The sequence below is a fragment of the Marmota marmota genome, unplaced genomic scaffold (assembly GCF_001458135.2).
Source record: "Marmota marmota marmota unplaced genomic scaffold, marMar, whole genome shotgun sequence".
Classification (NCBI taxonomy): domain Eukaryota; kingdom Metazoa; phylum Chordata; class Mammalia; order Rodentia; family Sciuridae; genus Marmota; species Marmota marmota.
In genome coordinates, this window is record NW_026000240.1 from 35,545,783 (window position 1) to 35,562,402 (window position 16,620).

Below are 16,620 nucleotides of genomic sequence, written 5' to 3' on the forward strand. Positions count from 1 at the left end.
CCCCCCCCCCCCCACTGAAGAAAGGGAAAAGATTTTCAGAGAAGGCATTGCTTTGAGCTGAGGTAGAAGATATATACAACACCAGTTAATGGAACTAGGTGTGTGATAAGTAATAGAGAGATGGGAAAAGAAAATATTTGGCTGTTACAGTTTTAGAAGACCCCAAAGTCCGGGTTGAAGTGTGAGGACCTGATTTTGGCATTGAGAATCAGTGTGATGGGCTGTACCCCAGCCATGGAAATCAGGAATTTATCTTCAGCAGGTAGGAGAAAAGAGACAAGATCAGTTGGACTTTTGTTTTTGTCTAGATAAGCAGTACTGAGAACTTGAACTGGACTGATGATTATGGGGATGAAAAGAGGGTAGTGACGAAGAATTTTCCAGAACCTGAAATGGAGAACAGAAGAAGCAAGAAAATCATTTAACACCAGGGTTTCCTACATGAGTGAGTTGTGTAGGCTAGGATTGGCAACCTGTTTTTATCACCAATATTGGAGGCATTGAAAAAAGTTTTGGTTAGAGTTGGAGTGATGTCTTAGAGATGTTGATGTCTGAGGTACCACCAATGGAGCACAGCATTAAGGTATGATAGGAGTTTGGGAACAGAGCCACAGTGATGTAGGTTTGGGAGTCATGTGAACAGAAGTGATATGTGAGAAACTGAAATCTCCAGAGGTAGAGAAGTAAAGCAAACAATCACGGGAGGAATGATTAGATGTGGATGAGCAAGGATAGGGAGTTAAGTTGTAGCAATAAGAAAAAAAACAATCAGGCCAGGCCTGGTGGGGCATGCCTGTAATCCCAGCAGCTCAGAAGGCAGGAAGATCACAAGTTCAAACCCAGCCTCCGCAACTTAATTAGTCCATATCCCAAAAATAAATAAATAAATAAATAAAAGGGCTGGGGATATGGCTCAGTGGTAGTGGTAAAGTGCCCCTGGGTTAAATGGGGGGGGGGGGATTTTAATGGCAGGTCATTGATAACTCTTTAAGTGTTAATAGAAGTTTAGACAGAAGGCAGATTTGAAGAATTTAAGCAAAGCGAGTATATATCTTGTTTTTGAAACAAGTCATAAAGAGCAAGGTAACTAAAGGAAAGCATGAATGTGGTTTTAAAATAGGAGCAGAAGCTAGGGGAATACCTCAGTATGCATGTGCAAGAGTGCCCTGCACACTATTGTAAACTAAGTACAGGGAAACAGTAGAGAGGAAGAGATTGGGGATGGGGTAGGTGGCCATAGGTGAGAAAACAATAAAGTATTGGAGGACCTGATGTTGGGTGGGCCTAGATAGGAGAGAATGTGTAGTTAGTGATAACTATCATTTATTGATTGACTTCTGTGATGCCAGACCCCAGGAGAAATGCTTGCTTTAGTCTTCATAGCCCTTTTAATAGAGAGTGCTATGTAAGGAGGGGTAGGATATGGGCCCATGAGAGTCAGTGAGCTGGTTGCTCCTGTTAATTAGGATTTATGGAAATTACTTGGGCCACTGCACATAGCCCTTACTTTTCTTAGACACTCATTTTAAAATTATTTTGCACTTGAGTGGGAAATGTATGGCAGTATTTTGTTTTCTCATGCTTAAGTGCTCTACCACTTCTCAGCCCTCTTTAAATCCTGGGACAGGGTCTCACTAAATTGCCCTGACTGGCTTTGCACTCACAATATTCCTACCTCAGCTTCTGGTGTATGCCCCCATGCTCAGGTTCACCTGGGTGATCTTGTTTCCTTTGTTAGCAGAAACCACTTAATATAATCTGCTCAAGTGCCTCAATACATTTGGCAATCCTCCTGCTGTAGCCTCCCTCAGTTGTTGAAAATACAGGCATACAGCACTGCAAAAAAAAAAAAAAAAAAAAAGTTTTTTTTTTTTTTTTTTTGATACTGGGGCTTGAACCCAGAGGTGCTTTACCACTGAACTACATCCCCAGCCACTGCCACCCCCCATTTTTTTGGTATTTTATTTGTATTTTAAGACAGGATCTCACCAAGTTGCTTAGGGCCTTGATAAATTACTAAGGCTGTCTTCGAACTTGAGATCCTCTTGTCTTAGCCTTCCAACCTACTGGGATCACAGGAAATTAACCATTGCTCCCAGCTATTTAAAAGTTTTGAACATAAAGTAATTAAGAACTATTACAGAATATATAGTCATTTGCTTACTTTTATAAGTAACTCAAGTAGATAAGTTATAATTGACTTCCTAGAAAAGTAAACCTCCTGTCAGAGCACTAAAGAATTATGTCTGAGACAGAACCTAGTCTACAAAATGAGGACCCAATGTAGTTTCCCTTTCTTTTCTTTTTGGTACTGGAAATTAAACCTAGGGCACTCAGTCACTGAGCCACATCCCCAGCCCTGTTTTGTATTTTATTTAGAGACAGGGTCTTCACTGAGTTGCTTAGTGCCTTATCCATTGCTGAAGCTGGCTATAAATTTGTGATCCTCCTTTCTCAGCCTCCTGAGCTGCTGGGATTAAAGGTGTGCGCCATCTTGCCCAACGTAGTTTTCTTTCTTAATTTGGCATCATCTGGTATACCTACTGTATTAGAATTATAGCAAAGGGGCTGGGGAAGTGGCTCAAGCGGTAGCGCGCTTGCCTGGCATGCGTGCGGCCTGGGTTCGATCCTCAGCACCACATACAAACAAAGTTGTTGTGTCTGCCGAAAAACTAAAAAATAAATATTAAAATTCTCTCTCTCTCTCTCTCTCTCTCTCTCTCTCTCTCTTTAAAAAAAAGAATTATAGCAAAGTGAAAGGTAAAGACACTTCTGTGAATTTTTTTTTCCTGGGATATTTTAAAAAAAATAGCAAGTTTGGTTTCTTGACATTTGTATTTTTTACTTCTTGTTAACAGCTCCACTTTTATACCAGATGACCAGCATCCCCCAGAATCCTAGAACCATAGGTTTTTATTTTGTCCCATAATCTCTTTGTCTTTCACCAATGATGGTTGAAATGGTTTTTACATTGCTCCTGGGCCAAATGTTCTCCATAGAATGTTTGGTTGGTAGAGCCTCTTTTGCTGTTTCCTGGCATTTTTACTTTTTGTGTTTTTACATTAGAATGAAATACAGTATTTCCTGGGCTAGGGATATAGCTCAGTTGGTAGAGTTCTTGCCTTGCATGCACAAGGCCCTGGTTCCATCCCCAGCACCACAAAACAACAAACAAAAATGAGATAGATTATTTCTTTAATTGAGTGCCTTCTAGGAATGATGCTGTTTAAAGATGGTCATTATTTCTCTTATTTATTTCTTTATTTAGGTGTCTGCGCTTGAACCCAGGGGTGCCTAACCACTGAGCCACATCCCCAGCCCTTTTTTTTATTTTACTTTTTTTTTTTTTTTGGTACCAGGGATTGAACTCAACCACTGAGCCACATCCCCAGCCCTACTTTGTACTTTAGAGACAGGGTCTCACTGAGTGAGAGTGTGGTGCTGAGGATCAAACCAGGTGCCTTACATATGGTAGGCGCGCTGTGCCTCTGAGCCACACCCCAGCCCCTGGCTCTGAGTTCTTGACCTTCCTGTCTCAGCCTCCTGAACCGATGGGATTACGTGTGATGCCATGCTTGGTTTATGTTTCATTTTGTGACAGCGTCTGAGTTGCTTAGGACCTTGCTAAATTGCTGGCACTGGCTTTGAACTTGCAGTCCTCTTGCCTCAGCCTCCTGAGCTCCTGTGATTACAGATGGCATTTTCTTGAATCAGAAAATTCCTGTTTAATTTTTTGCTTCCTATAATGTCCCAGTTGATCAGGGCCGGGGGTGGGGGGCATACTGGAGATTGAAACCTTGGGTGCTTTACCACTGAGCTGCATTCCCAGCTCCCATCATCCCCTTTAAAAATTTTTATATTTTGATATGGTCTTGCTGAATTGCCCAGACTGACCTCAAACTTGTGATCCTGCTGCCTCAGCCTCCCAAATAGCTGAGATGACAGGCATGCACCATTGCACCCAGATGGTTGTTTTGACTTTGGGCACAAACCAATCTGCTCTGCATTAGCCCTGACCATTTCACTCAATGGTGAAGATATGTTCTAAGGAATGTAGTGAGAACATTATGGAGTTCTCTTAGCTTTGAAAAGAGACTCAAAGTTGCACACTACAACTTTGTTCTTTTTCAAGATTATTTTGACTATTCTAGGTTCATAACTTTCCAGGTGAATTTTCTGACTGGTTTATCGGTTTCTACAAAGAAGCCAGCTGATATTTTGATAGGGATTATGTTGATATTTTGATAGGGATTATGTTTGATAGGGATTATGTTGAATCAGTGGATTAACTTGGAAGATATTAATGTTTAACAGTGTTGTCTTTCAATTCATGACTTTTTTTTTCATTTATTTAGCTATAGTTAGTAATATTTTGTGGTTTTTCAGAGTCTTTAAGTTTTATATTAGTTAATTTTATTACTATTCTTTCTGAATGATGTTATGAATGAATTTTTTATATTTCATTTTCAGATTATTCATTGTTAGAGTATAAAAATACTGCTGATTTTTTTATGTTGATCTTGTATCATAGTGTTGCTGAATTTATATATTCTAAAAAAATTTTAATGGATTTCTTAGGACTTCCATGTATAGGATAATATATATATATTTTGGTACCAGGGATTGAATTTAGGGGCATTCTACCACTGAGCCACACCCTCAGCCCTATTTTGTTATTTTATTTAGAGACAGGGTCTCACTGAGTTACTTAGTGCCTCAGCCTCCCCAGCTCTGGGATCACAGGTTTGTACCTCTGTACCCTGCTAAGGTCATACCATGTATGAATCAGACAGTTTTACTTATTCCTTTATAATCTGGTTGCCTTTTATTTCATGTTCATACCTAATTGTCCTGGCCAGAACCTTGTATATTATGTTGGATAGAAGTGGAAGGAATAGACCTCCTTGTTTTGTGTTTAGTCTTTTGGTGCCAAGTGGAACAGTGTATTAGAACTTTGTGTATGCTGAGGCTTGTGCCCCACGGCCACAAATACGTGTGCCGTAACTTCTTATGTATTCTAAATAACACCTTTGTTTTGTGTTTAAGCTATGGCTGCCATCAGGAAGAAATTGGTGATTGTTGGTGATGGAGCATGTGGCAAGACATGCTTGCTCATAGTTTTCAGCAAGGACCAGTTCCCAGAAGTGTATGTGCCCACAGTGTTTGAGAACTATGTGGCAGATATTGAAGTGGATGGAAAGCAGGTGAGTACATTTCCCATAATATCTGATGTCATTCTGCATATTAGGCTGTTCAGAGAGCCTGTAGAGAATTACACCTTTTTGTGTCTTTAGATACAAGATATATATTTAAAAAAATACAAGATATAACAAAAATGTCATCCATTCTCATCATGTCATTTTAGTCCACTTTTTTCTTGTTTTGCCATACTTGGGATTGAACCTAGAGTGTTGGTCTCTCTTATTTTCAGACAGGGTCTAACTAAGTTGCCAGATCTTGCCTCAAACTTGCAATCCTCCTGCCTCAGCCTCCCAGGTCACTAGGAATACAGGTGTGCTTCATCACACCCTACCAACTTCATTCATTTTTAAACTGTTCTTGTCCAGACTTTATACATTTGTGTGTATTTTACATTGGGGCAGCCTTAGTATATGATTTCTTTTTAAGTTTATTTATATTTGAAATTTAGTTACAAAATAGATAATAATCAGATGAACATTTTTGCATGGATAGACTGTTTTTGTTCTGTCTGTATTTCATCAAATGCCCAAGTATGAGGACTGGGGATATAGCTTAGTTGGTAGAGTGCTTGCGTTTTATGCACAAGGATTTCGGTTCAGTCCCCAGCAACACACATAGACACACATCCAAGTAGGAAATTACTTTTCAAGAGGTCCTTATTAATTGTGCTTCTCAGTGGGTTGTGACATTTAAAAAACATCCAAGTTTATTTATTTAACAGTACTAGGCATTAAACCCAGGACCTCACACCTACGAGGCAAGCTCTCTGCCAGTGAGAGAGCTTTTTTAAATTTTTTTAATATTTTGAGACAGTCTTGCTAAATTGCCCAAGCAGCCTCAGACTTGTGACACTCCTGCCTCAGCCTCCCAAGTAGCTGGATTGCAGGTGTATGCCACCACACGAAGCATTTTTTGTTTTGTTTCTTGACTTTAACATAAAAGAGCCTGCTATAGTTGTTTTGATTTCCAGTCATTGATAACAAGGCCAGTGTTCCCCATGTCTGACCTAGAAGCCCTATAACAAGAGTAGGACATAGGTCTTATGGAATTCATCTTCTACTCCCTCTTGTTGTCAAAATAATTTCTTACTTGACCTCCTATACGTATTCTCTTTTTTAAAAGATCACAATATGCCTATTTTACAGCTAAAGAAGTAGATGAATCCACTGTACTCCAAAAAACATGGATAATTACATTAATGGGATGGGGGAGGTTACCAAGAAACTAAAGAAATAGCACAAGCAAAACCAAATTATAATTACATTCAACAAGCACTTCCTGCTGGATTATGATGTTTTAATCTGAGACTGGGCATAGACTTCAGTTTATTGTGACTCCCAGGTTTTCAGTTCATTCTGATGATTCATCCTGACTCTTTGAAGCAATCAGGACTGCTCTGCATGTATTTGTGAATCCCTTACAGCCTTAACACACATGTAAGTGCACTTGAGGGATCTTTGTTTCCAACTTCCTTCCAAGCATCTGCCCTTTACAGTGGTTTGCCCCAACACTCCATCTATGAAGCAGTTTGAACCATAGGAGCAAACCAGACTTGTTCAGACTTCTACTGTGCCATTTTCCCAGTTTGCTTCCAGCAATGAACTTGGGAGACTTGAAGACTTCTGCTGCCGGTGATCAGGAATCAGGTCCACACTGAAAGCACTGCATGTCCTGCCCTGGCCCCAACTCTGTTTCTTATATGCTTCTACCATGATGCTCAACTATCTTATTCCGTGATCTGTAAGACTCTTAACCACCAAGGTCATTATCACCCATTGTCACAGTTTCTCACTATGGTTTAATAAATGTACTAGATAAATGTTTTGGACTAAAGAACTAAATAGGAAGGGGAAAAAAAGATCTAGGTTGAAAGGAGGCTATGAGACAAGGAGATGGAGTGAAGGTCAATGAATGTAACACAAGATGAAAATTGAAATCTGCTGAATGACTATAGCCCTTAAAACTAAAAGCATTTTTTCCCCTTTAAATGCATTTGGAAGGAGGTTCCCAGTCCATTCCCAACCCATTAACTATTATGTCTATTTCTAAATAAAATGATGTTGCTTCTTTAACTATATTCAGTAAACAGAACAAGTCTGCCTGGACCATCCATTTCTACTCTAGCTGCAAATAAAGGCCATTCCTGGGGCCAAGAAAGGGGCATTTTTTTTTTTTTTTTTTAAAGTATCTATTTTTTAGTTTTCGGTGGACACAACATCTTTGTATGTGGTGCTGAGGATCGAACCCGGGCCGCACGCACGCCAGGCGAGCGCTATACTGCTTGAGCCACATCCCCAGCCCTGGACACAATATCTTTACCTTATTTCTATGTGGTGCTGAGGATTGAACCCAGTGCCTCATGCATTCTAGGTGAGCACTGTACCACTGAGCCACAACCCCAGCCCAAGAAAGTGGCATTTTTAAGGGATCCTACTAAGCAAGAAGCAGGCTACCAAGTCAAGCAAGACTAACCAGACATCTGCAATAGTCATAATCATGCTAATATGAATAAGGTGCCTGAGCCAGGCAATTACAGGAGTTGGGCAAGAGGAGGGAAGGCCCACAGAACTTCCATGCCTGGGCTTCACCAGAGATTCCTGCTCTCAGAAACAGGCTGAAAATGTTTGCCTGGGTGTCAGTATCATTCCAGCATGAAGTAGACAGGTGAGCAGCGATAGGAGGTGAAAGGGGCCTCCCTACCCCTCATGAGTCCCTTGTCTGAGGAGGTTCCTCTTTACTCTCTGAGGGTGGTGGGGCTCCAAAGATTCTGGCAAGGAGCCCTCAGTTGGAGTGGAGCTGGTCCTGGGCTGTAGCCCAGCAAGCCGTTTCGCGTCCTCCTGGACGAGCTGCTTTCTGAACCTTTAGCTCCTGTGCCATGGGACACTGGACAAACGGCCCAGGAACAGCATGGGCAGGTAGGATCCCCATGAGCAGCAAGGAAGTGCTCTCCCCGCTCTACACTTCGAAGTCTTTCTCATGCTTGACCTCTTCTGCTGCCTTCTCAAAGGCAAGGTATTCACTGAAGTGGGACCAAGTAAAATGGTGCAGATACTTGAGGTTCCACAGGTCATAATGGAAGCTGCTGCGTCTGCGGGTACCCATGGGAGTATTGTGCAGACTGGCTGTTACCCTCTTGGCCACGCTTGTCGCTTGTCACCGAACACCATCCAGCCCTTGGTATAGTCCTTGCTGTACTTGGATTACTTTTTTCCTCCAGAGTCTACAAACTGGTTCTCAGCCTGGAAGAAAATGTGCCCAACCTCACAGTAGGCACTGAGCAGGTTGCAGACGTGCAGGGATCAGAAGCACAGCGGGACGCGGCATCACCTGTTTCTCGCTGCAAGCTGCTTCTTCGGGTTCCTCTTGCTCTTCCTCTGCCTGTTTTCTGGTTTAGCTTTTCCAGTGGCCCTCCTTCTGAAGTTGCCTAGGTCTCCTCAGGCTCCATGCTGATGATATGACAGTCTTAAAGCCTCCTATGCATATTCTGAAAAGGAATGAAACTCCCAGCAAATGGGTCAACTGGATAAAAAGAAAATTAGAACAACATGTTTAGTCCTCTTGGGCATGTGCATAATACATTAGCTTCCATAATTCTATTTCCTTTCTTACTTGCCTCCTTTACCTACCATTCCTTTCTGCCCCAGAATCACCTATCCCTCCCTTCCTTGTGGCATCATGTGTGAAAAGTGGGTTAGGCCAGCTGCTTATAATTCCAGAGAGTTATCATTATAGGGTTTTCTGTTAGTTCAATGGTCCTTTATCATTTGTAAAATGGCTTAGGTGATATCAGGGTTCTGTGAAGTAATTGAAGTGTTTGGAAGCATCAAAGTGAGGGAGCTATAGAAGGGCTTAGGCAGCAAGACAAAATGGTGAGTGGAAGGTCAGGGGCAGGGCCAGAACCAAGGAGCATGGAGAAGGTCTTTATTTAGTTAAAAAATAAATAAAGATAGACCTTTATTTATTTTTGTATGTGGTGCTGAGAATTGAACCCAGTGCCTCACACATGCCAGGCAAGTGTGCTACTGCTCAGCCTCAGCCCCAGCTCCAGCCTGTGGAGAAGGTTTTCTAATGAGGTCCTCTTCCTGGTTGATGAAAGTGCTCACGGACATAAGCAGGGGACCCAATCAAACACTTTTGTACTCTTAAGCGGGGAGTGCCCCTAAATGGGGAATTCAGTTAAAAAAAAAAAAGAACAGGTGCATGGACATACTAATCAATAATAGTGAGGAGAGAGCATGGACATGGAAGAGATAAGGAAAGGAGAAAATGTCAGGGGCCATTAAAGAACAAGCCAAAACTCCTCCAGCAGACTCTTGGCTCTGGGCCCCTTCTCTTTGGAGAAGTTTGTGTCTGTCACTTTTGCAGTAAACCTGCTTGCTTACTATCTCTGTGTCCTGTTCTTCAATTCTTTGCTGAACAGAGACAACAAATCTAGCACCTGTGGATGGTAAAAAAAAACATCAGAATTGGGCTAAACTATACTGTACTCAAAACTCAGCCATCACCCCCCCAATACTGGAGATTGAACCCAGGTATTCTTTATGACTGAGCTATATCCCCAGTCCTTCCTTCTTTCTTTCTTTGACAGGGTCTTACTAAACTGCTTTAGAACCTCACCTCCTGAGTTGCTGGGATTACAGGTTGCACCCCTGGTCCCAGCCCAAAAATCTTTTACAGTTTGTAGTTTTTTTTTTTTTTTTATCAAAATGAAAAGTGGTCTCTGATGAATCAAACTCATGGTAGTAAGAGCGAACCCCAAAGGTGCCTTTCTGGGCTAAGAATGAAAAAAAGAATATAAGAAATTCTACCCTAACAGAACTTTGGTACTAGGGATTGAACCCAAGTTCACATTTGTGACAAACTGAGTGAGTGAAAGTGTGCTAAAATCTTTGGGACTGCTATCACATAGCAGCCACTTATCTAAGATTACTATATCATACATAGAATGATCCACTGACTCGAAAGAAGCAAGGTCAGGTTGGTATTTGTGTAGCTTATTTCCCCAAAACCTAATGAGTATATATTAATGGTTTTCCTTTGACGTTCCCTCCAGAGATTTGCTCTGTATTCATAACCATCAGTTAAAAGTGTTTCCCACCACGCACGGTGGCACATGGCCTGTCATGCCAAAGGTTCAGGAGGCTGAGGCAGGAGTATTGCAGGTTCAAAGCCAGTCTCAGCAACTTAGCAATGAGGCTCAAAGCAACTTAGTGAGACCTTATCTCAAAATAAAAAGGCTGGGGATGTGGCTCAGTGGTTAAGTGATCCCTGGGTTCAGTTCCTTGTTGCCACCCCCCCCCACCCCAAAAAAAAAGCAAAAGAAATTTGTTTCCCATCTGGGCAGAATGTATATTTTGGGGCCCCAACACCTCTTGTCCTTTTTGAAGCATCATGCATTCCTGGGCATCTTAGAATAACTAGGATCTTGCCCATAGGACTTCAGGGACCTTGACTTGAAACCTTGAAGAGTGGTTTATGATTATCTTTCTTGTGCTGCCAGCTTTGAACATGACTGATCACAGTAAGACAAGGAGTCTCTTACTCAAGATGAGGCCCCTAAAATAAGCGTGGTTGGATCTGGAGAAAGGTATCACAGGTTAGCTGCCTACTTGGAACACTTTAGGAGCCCCCACATAGGAGAGGGAGCTGCCTAGGTATGTTCATGCAACAGTATTCATTATAGAGCCTAGGGAGCCATGCAAGATGATAAATGCTCTTGGTCCCAGGAACAGGCCTGCTGATAAGAGACAGACACTGTACTCTGGAAGCATTTATTAGGAGCCAGTCAAGGTTGGATGTTTCTGACTGAACACCCATGGGATATGAATGTGGCAGGAGAATGGGATTTGGCAGGGAGTGAAGGAGCTCTACCATTCTGAAATCAGAAAAGTTGTAAAGATTAGGTATTACTGTATATCAAACTGATATTATACATGACAGTGATTCAGTAGACATTGTAGAGATTCAGAGTGATATACCCTATGACAGAGGTTGTAGTTGATAGAGATCATTAGCCATCAACTTTAAGTAAGAAACGTTTACAAAGTGAAATTTGTGCTGCAAAAACCTAAGAAAGGTGTTTCAAGCATTGGTACTAGAGATTTAACCAAAAACTTTCAAGTGTTTGGAAGCATCAAATTGAGGGAGTTATAGAAGGGGGCAGCAAGGCAAGATGGCAAGTGAGGAAGTAAGGGGCAAGACCAGAAACAAACACTTGCAATCCTCCTGCCTCAGCCTCCTGAGCCACTGGGATTAGAGGCATGTGCCACTATGCCTGAACATACACCAGCGAAACCCCTGGGGCCTCAATGAGCCAGTGAGCAGAGAGTATTAAATATCAAATCTACTTCTGAGAAGAGATAATAGAACTGGCTGCATTGCTGAACAGTGTGAAAGGAGACCTTTGTTCAGAACCCAGGCGTCACCCTACTATGGGAGGGTGAGCATATTCCCAAATGTGAAAGGGGTACTTCCCTACCTTATGTGATATACTCATTCAGCCATTTCTTGAACAATAAAGGCAGAGCCATAGACCTTTCCTGTGATTTCAGCCCTTGCCTAACACTAGGCATGTTGGTGGTGGTGTGGTTTTGTGGGGTTTTTGTTTTATTTTGTTAATGGCTTTTGTTGTTGTTGTTGTTGTTTGCTCTGCTTCTGAGCTACATCCCCAGCCCCTTTTTAATTTATTTTGAGACACTGTTTTGCTAAGTTGCCAATGCTGGCCTCAAATTTAGGATTATGCTGCCTTAGCCTCCTAAGTCCCTAAGATTACAGACGTATGCTACCACACCTGGCTTTGTATTTTTTCTTACAAACTCAAATACACACTTGTTTCAGTGTTTCCACACTGGGGGAGAGTGAGGAGATGACATGAAATAAGAAAATGGTTTGAATGAAAGTGTATTAAGAAAAGTTACTCTGGTGGTTTTCCTGTGTGCTTTGTTAACCTGGTGAAATATTATTTACAGTTTGATTTCCTGTCTACCCACTTTGTTTCCTTCTGTAATGTTATTTATAATGAAATACTTATAAGCTACAAAGGTATTTTGATCAGACATTTTTAATTGTGCCACTTTATTTAAACATGTCCTTTACATTTGAGTTTAAGTCTCATAAAATGAATACTTCTGTATTTTATTATTTGGAATGATATGTTCAAATGTACTGTGATAAACATTATTTTTTCTTAAAATAGGTAGTGGGATTAACTTTGCACTCCTGTGGTTGTTTTTCCTATCACAGGTAGAGTTGGCTTTGTGGGACACGGCTGGGCAGGAAGATTATGATCGCCTGAGGCCCCTCTCCTACCCAGACACTGATGTTATACTGATGTGTTTCTCCATTGACAGCCCTGATAGTTTAGGTGAGTGATCCTGCAGCTTAATGTTTGTCACTGCCTGTTTATGTGGCAGGCATCTCTTTTTTTCAGTTTTTTTCTGGGCATCAAGTTGCTGAAAAGTAGACATGAACTGCAGAAGAGTGGAGTCATCATGGCCAGAAACCTGGAGCCCTGGCACTATAGAGGTTGGGGTTATGAGTCCTTTTTCAGCCTAGGTCTCCAGTAGGTATTGTGCTTATTTTTTTTTTCCCCTTCCTTTACAATTCTGGGGGTTGCATGGGATCCAGAGCCTAGCATGTGCTAGGCAAGTGCTCTACCACTGATCACCACCTCTAGCCCTACTACTATTGTATCCATCTTGTAAGTAGGTAGATTTCAGATACAATGCCATCTCTTAGACTAAGATTTGGAGAAGATTTTTGGTTGTCTCTGTTATTTTATCAGTGCTTCCTATTTAATCTTTTGCCTGCCAACATCTCAATATCTTGGCTGCTAACTTTGCTTTTTCTTTCTTTATTTTTTTTTTTGGTACTGGGGCTTGAACCAATGTGGGGCTTGAACCCACTGAGTTACATATCCAGTCCATTTTAGTTTTTAATTTTGAGACAGGATCTCGCTAAATTGCATAGGGCCTCAATAAATTGCTGAGGCTGGCCTTGAACTTGCTTACCATCCTTATGCCTCAGCCTCCCAAGTCACTGGGATTACAGGCATGCGCCCGATATGCTCTTTCTTTTTTAAGGCCATGTCTGTTTCTTTCCTAAAAGCTCTATCTTTGCCCTTAAGTGTCTTAGTTGGTAATAAGAGACTTTAGCCTGACCATTTCACTAGCACAGGTGGCCACATACTTCAGAAAAAGCTTTTATACTTTAGAAAAAGACTATTAATACTGGCTTCATGCTGTGAACCAAAACTGAAATAAAATTTGCTTTTAGTTTGTATTAAAGATTCTGTGATATATTAACTTGGTGCTACAGCATTATCATGACAGGGCAGCAGGTAGGCCTAGGGATATTGGGATTATTAACTCAAACAGGTTTTTAAGGCCTGCTGGTTGCTTGAGTACTTAGGGTTAGAATGATTGTGCTTTTGTCATTATTGTCCCCACTTTAATGATAATACTAGGTCATTTAAGACATTGAGCCACTTGTTCGAGGTCATGAATTGAGTCCCATAGGCAGTGTCTGCCAGGACTGAGAAACAGCAGGTAGTCCCTGCCGCCATTGGTCCATTTAGGTCATTTTCAGCAGTTTCATTTTTAGTTTTGTGGTTGTTTTGGTTTTGGTGGTACTGGAGAGTGAACCAGGGATACTATACCACTGAGCCACATCCCCAGCCCTTTTTTAATAGGGGTCTTGCTGAGGTTGGCTTTGAACTAGCAATCATCCTTCCTCAGCCTCCCAAGCCTCTGGGATTACAGGCGTGTACCACCGCACCCAGCTCTTTTTTATTTTGAGACAAGGTCTCACTAAAACCCATACTGGCTTCATACTTGCAGTCCTCCTGCCTCAGCATCTCAAGTCGGTGAGTTTACAGGTGTACACCACCACACCTGACCTAATTTGGTTTATAGACTAACCTGGCTTCCTTTCAGGGACTGCAAAAAGACCCTGGAGACTGGAGGCAGAGCTTTAGATCATATAGAAAATGGAGTTATTTGGCATCTCAGACACATGCGTAAAAGTCTTAAACTAAATGCTATGGGAATGAGGAGGACTTTGAATTCTCATCATCCAGAATATAATTCTTTAAGGACAAACTACCTTCAGAACAAAATATTGTTCCTCTTCTGTCTCTGCGGCAGTGGCACATGCCTATAATCCTCGTAACTCCGGAGGTTGAGACATAAGTATCCAAAGTTTGACACCAGCCTCAACTACTTATCAAGACTCTGTCCAAAATAAAAAATAAAAAGGCTGAGGATGCCTGGCATGGTGGCATACACCTGTAATTCCAGTGGCTCAGGAGGCTGCGGCAGGAGGACCGCTAGTTCAAAGCCATCCTTAGCAAAAAGCGAGGCACCAAACAACTCAGTGAGACCCTGTCTCTAAAGAACAAAAAATAGGACTGTGGGGGCTGGGGTTGTGGCTCAGTAGTAGAGCATTCACCTGGCACGTGTGAGGCCCTGGGTTTGATCCTGTAAGGCAAGCACTCTACCAACTAAGGTACATCCAAATAAATAAAATAAAGGCATTGTGTCTGACTACAATTAAAAAATAAATGGCTGTGGCTGGGGATGTGGCTCAAGCGGTAGCATGCTCTCCTGGCATGCATGCGGCCAGGGTTTGATCCTTAGCACCACATACAAACAAAGATGTTGTGTCCGCCAAGAACTAAAAAAAAATAAAAATAAAAAATTCTCTCTCTCTCTCTCTAAAAATAAAAATAAATAAATAAATGGCTCAATGGTCAAGTACCCCTGAGTTCAATCCCTGGTACCCCCCAAAATGGCTGGGGATGTAGCTCAGTGGTGGAGTGCCCCTGGGTTTAATCCCCAGTACTGGGAGGATTGGTGATTGGTGAACATGTCTCCTACTCTCAAAGGACATTTTTAGCCTCTGCTTGTTCACTATCCATGGCTTGGTTTTCTTGTTTTGTTTTTTTGAAGTGCTAGGGATTGAACCCAGTGGTACTATACTGCTGAGCTACATTCCCAGCCCACCCCCCCCTTTTGAGACAGGGTTTTGCGTCAGCTTCTCAAGTTGGTGGCATTACAATTGTGTGCTGTCACACCTAGCACCATGGCTTGTTTATGCTAGCCCCTTCCACAGAGGGCAGGCCCTAGGGAACAGAGGAAAAATAGAAAATAAATAGGCAAAGAGATTGATCTCCCGCATATACAGACACATCTGAGTGCAGAAGAATGCTATACCCTTGCTTGATGTCATTGCAAGAGAATTTCATAGAGTACCTATGTTAGGGAGTGGGGGTAGAATACCACCAGTAATTTTCCTCAGTTAAAAATGTGTCAGAAAAGGGCTGGGGTTGTAGCCCTGTGGTAGAATGCAAGTTCAAGACCAATCTTAGCAACTCAGTGAGATCCTGTCTCAAAAATAAAAATTCAGAAAATGACTGGGGTATAGTGTAGCTCAGTGGCAGAGTACTTTTGTAGCATGCAAGAGGCCACCCTGGGTTTTATCCCCAGTATCAAAAATAATATAAAAGCAAGCCAGTGACTCTCTAGTGAGAAAGAAAGGAAGCTGTTGAGTTTTAGCCCTGCTTCTGGCTAACCCCTGTGATTATAAACAGTTTGTTTTTTGGAGCCTCTGTTGTCTCACTGGCAGTTGATCTGAATTCTAGATTCTTAGGACCTCAGGTTGGCAAAGTTCTATTAAAAAAAACTAATAGTATTTTTGGCTTTGCAGCCATGATTTAACTTTGCCATAACTACTCACCTCTACTGTTGTAGCATGAAAACATCCACAGAAAACATGGGAATGAATGAGCTTGGATGGGTTCCAGTAAAATTTAACTTAAAAATAAATTCTATAACAATGAGTTATACAAAATTACATATAAGAGGAAGTGAGGGGAAAGGGTTAAAAAAAAGAGGGGAGAGAAATGAATTACAGTAGATGGGGTAGAGAGAGAAGATGGGAGGGGAGGGGAGGGAGGATAGTAGAGGATAGGAAAGGCAACAGAATACAACAGACACTAGTATGGCAAAATGTAAAAAGGTGGATGTGTAACCGAAGTGATTCTGCAAAATGTATACAGGGTAAAAATGGGAGTTCATAACCCACTTGAATCAAATGTATGAAATACGATATGTCAAGAACTATGTAACAATAATAAAAAAAATTCTAGTAGATATTAGTAGATGCTCAAGTAATTATTGAGCATCTACTAATTTGTGACCCTTGAACTAGGATTCCTTTTGGGTTGGGGATGTGGCTCAAGCTCAAGCGGTAGCGCGCTCGCCTGGCATGCGTGCGGCCCAGGTTCCATCCTCAGCACCACGTAAAAACAAAGATGTTGTGTTTGCCGAAAACTAAAAAAATATTAAAATCTCTCTCTCTCTCTCTCTCTTTATTTTTTTTTTTTTTTAAGAGTGGGAGAGAGAGAGAGAGAGAATTTTT

At 41.6% G+C, this 16,620-nt stretch overlaps 1 protein-coding gene and 1 pseudogene across 3 annotated transcripts in view; one reads left to right on the plus strand and one right to left on the minus strand.

Annotated features, from left to right (window-relative positions):
- Positions 1–16,620, plus strand: part of Rhoa (ras homolog family member A) — a 49,659-nt gene that overhangs the window by 24,967 nt on the left and 8,072 nt on the right. For all 3 annotated transcript variants that reach the window (XM_048794066.1, XM_015487204.2, XM_015487205.2), the window contains 2 exons: positions 5,047–5,204; positions 12,445–12,565. In XM_048794066.1, coding sequence (XP_048650023.1) covers positions 5,049–5,204; positions 12,445–12,565 — 277 coding nt within the window. In that variant the 5' untranslated portion in view covers positions 5,047–5,048. The remainder of the gene's footprint in view (positions 1–5,046; positions 5,205–12,444; positions 12,566–16,620) is intronic.
- Positions 7,686–8,647, minus strand: LOC125613543 (annotated as a pseudogene).